This window comes from Mizuhopecten yessoensis, unplaced genomic scaffold (assembly GCF_002113885.1).
Source record: "Mizuhopecten yessoensis strain PY_sf001 unplaced genomic scaffold, ASM211388v2 scaffold1425, whole genome shotgun sequence".
NCBI lineage: Eukaryota > Metazoa > Mollusca > Bivalvia > Pectinida > Pectinidae > Mizuhopecten > Mizuhopecten yessoensis.
Window position 1 is genome coordinate 127,592 of NW_018404040.1, and position 7,109 is coordinate 134,700.

Sequence of the window (7,109 nt, forward strand, 5' to 3'; positions counted from 1 at the left end):
CTGACATAAGTGTACTGTTTGTTAAATATAGAAATCATTACCGGGGGACTATGGGATGCCTTGCATACTTTGCCTTGTTATTTACGCTATGAACAACTTTTAAGTCCTTGTTTAGAGCAAACCGGCAACTGCATTCTATTAATGCTAGGAATATTTGTCTACAAGGTAATCTCTGTTACAAATTATAGGAATATTTCTATGAACAGAATAATCTGGAATATTTATGAAATTTTCCGATATTTTCCTTTATTGCAAAAAGATATTTTCGTTATTTAAGTTCAAATGAGAACATGTTTCTTTAAATAGAAGTCGAGCAGTCAGCACCAGACCAGTTCTCTTTTTGACGTTGTTATTATGACGTCACAATAATAAGGATGTCACAATGACCACAATAACGTTACTCAGAAGACTGAAAAGAATGTGTGATGATATTCATAATGGCAATATAAGGTAAATGATAATGTAAGACAACACAATTTGTAGAACATGTTCTAACCGTTTTATTTTAGTATATATTATATGTAATACACGTACGAGTATATAAATGACAAGCGAAAAACTACTTATATGACCAATTACAAATTTGGTTTACTGTAAGAAGAAAATACATTTGATTTCACTCATCGAGTTGATTAAGGAAAACCAACCCAGTGAACATGTCTACATTTACATCATTCTATATAGAACCAAACCCGTACACCAATAGCACTGAATCGTCACATCCTGTAAAACAAATTGAATGATTGTCTGTGGCTATTGTTTTCCATTTCAGTATGTTCCTACATATTTCATCTGTTGTACCATCATTTGTGTAAGAAATATCACAACACAAACATTACCAACCTCACAATTAGACGTGGTGTCTGTTTACCCGTCTCACTACCGGAACACCAACGTGGTGTCTGTTTACCCGTCTCACTTCCGGAACACCAACGTGCTGTCTGTTTACCCGTCTCACTACCGGAACCCCAACGTACTGTCTGTTTACCCGTCTCACTACCGGAACACCACCGTACTGTCTGTTTACCCGTCTCACTACCGGAACACCAACGTGGTGTCTGTTTACCCGTCTCACTTCCGGAGCACCAACGTGCTGTCTGTTTACCCGTCTCACTACCGGAACACCAACGTGCTGTCTGTTTACACGTCTCACTACCAGAACACCAACGTGATACCTGTTTACCCGTCTCACTACCGGAACACCAACGTGCTGTCTGTTTACACGTCTCACCAACGGAACACCAACGTACTATCTGTTTACACGTCTCACTACCAGAACACAAACGTGATACCTGTTTACCCGTCTCACTACCGGAACACCAACGTGCCGTCTGTTTACCCGTCTCACTACCGGAACACCAACGTGCTGTCTGTTTACCCGTCACGCTACCGGAACACCAGCTGTCTGTTTACCCGTCACACTACCGGAACACCAACGTGCTGTCTGTTTCCCCGTCTCACTACCGGAACACCAACGTGCCGTCTGTTTCCCCGTCTCACTACCGGAACACCAACGTGCCGTCTGTTTACCCGTCTCACTACCGGAACACCAACGTGGTGTCTGTTTACCCGTCTCACTTCCGGAACACCAACGTGCTGTCTGTTTACCCGTCCCGCTTCCGGAACACCAGCTGTCTGTTTACCCGTCACACTACCGGCACACCAGCGTGCTGTCTGTTTACCCGTCTCACTACCGGAACACAAACGTGCTGTATGTTTACCCGTCTCACTACCGGAACACCAACATGCTGTCTGTTTACCCGTCTCACTACCGGAACACCAACGTGCTGTCTGTTTACTCGTCTCACTACCGGAACACCAACGTGCTGTCTGTCAAACTTTTCAACACGTTATCTCATTTTATGTAGCTTTCTTATCAATAAAAGCACGTCTCTGTCAATAGCTAGTTTTAAGCCTAACTTCAAATCATTAAATTGTTTAATGTAAATATGTAGTTTGTCATACAATATAAGTAAATGATTTTAATGGATATGCATATCCATTAAAAAATATAACAATAAGAAAAAGGTGGCCTCTCACGACTTTTTAAGTCTATTTCTGGTAGGCGTTATATCTCCAAGAAAAAAGTCAGTGCGCATGTCTGTTACGTCATATCCATGGCTACTAGAGATCCTAGACTGATGAGTTCATTATGCAAAAATCTTCGTACATAACTGAGAATTCACAAATTCTGAAATGAGAAAGATACCATTACATTTATCTCGTGATAGTCGTCCGATGGTAAGTACAACATATGTCGAATTATCGGCCATAACAAAACAGTAAAACCTATCTTAAAGACCACCCGCCTAAGGAAAGTCTTTTTATAAAGGCTGTTATACAACGCCATTTATCCCTCCCTTGGACGGCCTTTTTAGACAGATTTTACTGTACAAGACAGTGCAGACTTTCTCTGGTGGGACAAGGCCATGATATGTAAAGTATCTTGAAATAATGTTTGTAAAATAATATCATTTTGTTTTGTTTTTCGTACCTTTTTGAATTAGGAAAAATGTTTTGAAATCAAACGAAATGCGATGTTGTCGATAGTAAATACAAATATGTGGTTCCAAAAAGTGTTTAGGCAGTTTTGGTAACAGAACTACACTTTCAGACCTGACCTATCTACTATAGAGTGTGTGGAGTTCTTCTCCGCCAGAAGTCCCTAGAACATTAGATTTGTAAACAATAAACCTGGACTAAACGGTGATAACCCTAACCATGGTAACGGTGGTAACCCTAACCATGGTAACGGTGGTATTCCTAACCATGGTAACGGTGGTAACCCTAACCATGGTAACGGTGGTACCCCTAACCATGGTAACGGCGGTAACCCTAACCATGGTTAGGGTTACCGCCGTTACCATGGTTAGGGTTAGCACCGTTACCATGGTTAGTGTTACCACCGTTCCCATGCTTAGGGTTACCACCGTTAACATGGTTAGGAATACCACCGTTACCATGGTAACGGTGGTAACCCTAAACATGGTAACGGTGGTAACCCTAACCATGGTAACCAGGACCTCTTGATAATAATACTTCCGATAACAACAATTCATGAATAATTTGAACAGCGAGTGACCTTTTTCATTTCATTTTTTTTCTTTTCTTTTCAATATTATAGTCGATTTTGAAACAAACAACAAACATTACAAACAACCAACTTACCGCTGTAGTCTATCTGGCCGTCACCATTCACATCGGCGTCTAGTATAAACTGCTCGACATCCATTAGGTTTTCGGGAGGAGCCTTGAAAGTGAGTGCCGCCCTCAGCTCGTCTTGACTTAAGAAGCCGTCTTTGTCTCTGTCTAAGACACGGAATGCCGCCAGCAGTCTCTCCTTCTCAAGGTCTATTTCGATATAATTATGTTTCATCATATGTTTGTATTCCTCAAAATTGATGAAACCGTCGCCTGTAAGTATGATAACGATACAAATATGATCTTAGATATATTGTCCTTTGTGGATATCATAGGATATGATAAACAATAAACAAGGCCAAAGTTTACTTTCTCAAACCGACTATTAGACAGAAATTATTATATGTATATACGTTTATTTACCAATTTGAGCTATTGTTAAATACAGATAAATAATCCTTGCTTTTTAAGAAGTAGACAGTAGGTATAGCGGTTATAATTCAGTTATTGTTACAGGACTAATGTTTGGAACTCTCCGGTGTGTATAACCATACAGCTCTGGAGTGTCTTAAGGACTCACACATCTCAATCAGCCAATCAGCAAGTGTTTAACACGATTGTAATTCCTACCTAAAATTGTTCCGGTTAAATACAGTGACTCTGAGTAATTTGAATAGGTAATTGTTGACATATTTTACATTGAATGAAATCCACAGATATTGAACTTTAGGAAAATGTATACTTTTAGTAGATTTTGTTATGTGATGGCGGATTGATATGGGGTCAAAATTCAGAGGGTGTTCCCGTCCCACTTCACCGGTTATCAAAAGAGTTGTCACAAGTGTTGAACTTCAAATATTAAAGCTATTATCTCAAAAGCTCTGTTATAACATGTAGTAAATGATTTAGTTGTGCGAGTCCTTCAGATTAAACCTGGTATGAAAGTGTGTTCAAGATAAAAGGAACACACAGAAATAGTGTATTTGTCAAATATATATCTCCATGGAAGCCAAAAGGATACCCTGAGTCTGAGAGATCAAATGTCAAAGTGGATATACCCATGCGCCCTTTCTTCTGTCAGCAAGAGTGATTTATAAGGTGATACAACTTATTTCATATTAGTTGTTATATAAATAAAGTGTGTACTTAGGACTGCTCTCTTTATTTTGGATGGTAAAGTTACTAATAAACGCATCTTGTATAACAATAGAAGTGACGAAATATGGACCTAATGTATGACCCCGTGACCTTTTCACCTCTCGACACGTACCGTCAAGGTCAGCTAGACTCAACATGGCTTGAGCGTCCTCCTCTGTGGGGTTCATCCCTAGCAGTGCCGCAGCCTTGAGCAGTTCGCCCTTCGATATCCGGCCATCACTGTTGAGGTCAATCAGTTCAAACGAGGCTATGATCTCTAAAACAATAAGGGAGACAACTATACCAACCGGTTATCACACGTCCAAATGAAACGATGTCACTGGTATAGGTTAGTGAGTATAATCTATGTCACTGGTATAGGCTAGTAAGTATAATCTATGTCACTGGTATAGGCTAGTGAGTATAATCTATGATGTTACAGGTAAAGGCTAGTAAGTATAATCGATGTTATTCCCAGATTGCTTATCGAATTTTCAAAGGTTCTACTTTCCTTTTTTATGCGCAATATTTCAAAATATATCCTACTCTTTACGACCTACCCTCTAATAAAGCCAACGTTTCGTTGATGGCAGTGCAACATAGTTTTATTGTACTATTTGATAAGCTGTATTTGGACCTACTCTAAGGTGTTCAGAGTAATTTTACACGTTTCAGGGGTTTAAATCAACTTTCGGTAAAATATGAAAACCCCAATAATGCCACGAGAAGGGTGGGAAGCTCTCGATGTCAAAAAACCCCACCTAACTTTCTTGCAATGAAAAAACACATTTCTAGTAGATGTACGAAATGATGAATATTGTTTTCGTTTCAAAATCTTCTATATGCACTTAGAATCTTCTTCCGCGGACAAGATCTCCGTTCCCCCCAAAATTTTCGCAGTTATAGCGCCACTTTTCGCATATTTATGAGGTTTACGTCAGCCACGTGCAGAATCATGTCGTGTTGATTGGCTTGTTATTTTAGGGGGAAATGGCTGCGCGTCCAGCCAAGCGCACGTGGCTGACGTCAACCTCATGAATACGCGAAAAGTGGCGCTATGTCTGCGAAAAACTTTTTCACCGCCTTATGCATAGTTACAGTAAGCCAACCTTTGAGCGAGCATGTCAACAAAAACGTAATTCTTTATATGCAGAGTTTATTACAATTTCTTGATATGATTTGTCACTTTATGTAGTTACAGTAAAACTTTCTAACCCGACTCCCAAGTATCCTGACAAGCTGTTTTATCTTCATTCCGCTATAATCTCATTGCTTAGAAATATATCAAATAAATCCTCTGTATTGTGAATCCCTGTCTTACATGTAATTAATACATATGATACATAATGGTGTCGGATTAGGCAGGTTTCACTGTCTCTAACTCCTTTTTTTATACATAACTACCTTCCATGTGGGCGTCTTTCAAGGTGTTGTCGTGTATTACCACAAACGGTAGATTTTTAGACATTCGTCGTTCCACGGTCGGAGATTTGGGGGCGCCGGGGGTGCTTGCTTTTGGTGGTATCGATATTTTGAGATCGTCTCGTCTTTGTTTAGACATGCGCCGTTGTGTAAGTGGCGGAGTCTTCTGAACAGTCCCAGCTGAAATCGGTATGGTCATTTTGCGATGGCTATCCACGACTATGGTCCGGCTTGTTCGCCGTTCAGACGTCATCTTGATTATTTTACGGTAATATCTTAATAGTTACGACTAATGGAGGGAATCATTTATGACTGTCGTGGTTCCACCTGGAAAATATTGAAGCGATATTATTTACTGTAGAGTACTGAAGACTATGAACTTGTTTAGGGAACAATGTCCCAATGCAGGACAAAATGCTAGATACTCAGGGAGGCTCCTTTGTGACACCCTTCCGAAGAATTAAGGTTACATCTTTTTTTAACTTTGTCGCTGTCACTGTGTTGACAGCGTTGGCAGCGTGGTAGCATTGCGGTTTATGTTTTGGACTGTTATTCTTTTATATTTTTAACACAGGAAATACGCTATTGTGGTCTACCTCATTAGATTCTGGAACAAATCAACTATAGCTAGCCTTGAATCGTTAATTTCACCACGATATATGTCTGGGGTTGAGAGAAGGCATGTATATCCAGAGCGTGAAGATGTATTTTACAGACTCCTACCGATGTCCCGATGACTTGACACCTGATTCTTGTATATTCTATTTTGTTGAGATTCGCTGCGTTTCTTCACGTTCCATCACGCGCAATGTATTTTTTCATTAACTTCTCCCTGAGACTTTATCACATTGGTTTTTGATAAATGTTCATTTTTACTCGAGCTTTTTCCATTTTTGTACATGTGTCTAGTTTTCCTTTCGAAACCTCATCCACGTCTATGTCCAGCTCCTCCTAACATTCCTCTGTGTTATATCAGGGGCGCAATATTTATGGACAGTTTAGTGTATCAGACATAAGGCACATAGGATTTCTGTGACCAAGAGCGCTCTGCTGTTAAAGATTCGTGAGCATTTTTCCCGCGTCGGTTCTGACGAGGGCCTGAGTACTGAGCTCACTCTCGTTCTATGTCCAGTAATTGTTTTGTAAATTGAGAAAGGCGGGTTTCCCTTAAATATTCAATAAAACATTTATTTTTCGCCAGAAATCTATTTGCTTTTCCGGAAGTTTACTATCTCTCATAAATAGTTTATCGCTAATCGTGTGTTGCTGTTTTGATTATTAGTTCTTGAATCTTTTAAAAGTTTTCCCCACTTAAGTTCGAATTTATAGATACACTCAGCCAACAGATGTCTTTGTTTGGAAGTTTTTCTTTTATAGGTGTACCAGTGAAATAGGGTAGGGAGTGGGGT

At 39.7% G+C, this 7,109-nt stretch overlaps 1 protein-coding gene across 1 annotated transcript; it reads right to left on the reverse strand.

Moving 5' to 3' along the window:
• Positions 1-821: 821 nt before the first annotated feature.
• On the reverse strand, positions 822-5,974 carry LOC110462069 (calcium-binding protein 1-like). Its single transcript, XM_021515857.1, has 4 exons — positions 5,683-5,974; positions 4,412-4,555; positions 3,169-3,414; positions 822-1,405 (listed from the first exon to the last, which is right to left on the reverse strand). The coding sequence occupies exons 1-4, from the start codon at positions 5,951-5,953 to the stop codon at positions 822-824; spliced, it is 1,245 nt and encodes a 414-aa protein (XP_021371532.1). The 5' UTR covers positions 5,954-5,974.
• Positions 5,975-7,109: the final 1,135 nt, after the last annotated feature.

Excerpts from the sequence above, each read along its gene's own strand:
- LOC110462069 (XM_021515857.1), bottom strand. The coding sequence starts at position 5,953 with ATGACGTCTGAACGGCGAACAAGCCGGACCATAGTCGTGGATAGCCAT. Across the intron at positions 3,415-4,411 it reads GAGTCTAGCTGACCTTGACG|GCGACGGTTTCATCAATTTT; the intron begins GTACGTGTCGAG and ends TCATACTTACAG. Across the intron at positions 1,406-3,168 it reads CGGCCAGATAGACTACAGCG|ACAGCTGGTGTTCCGGTAGC; the intron begins GTAAGTTGGTTG and ends ACGGGTAAACAG.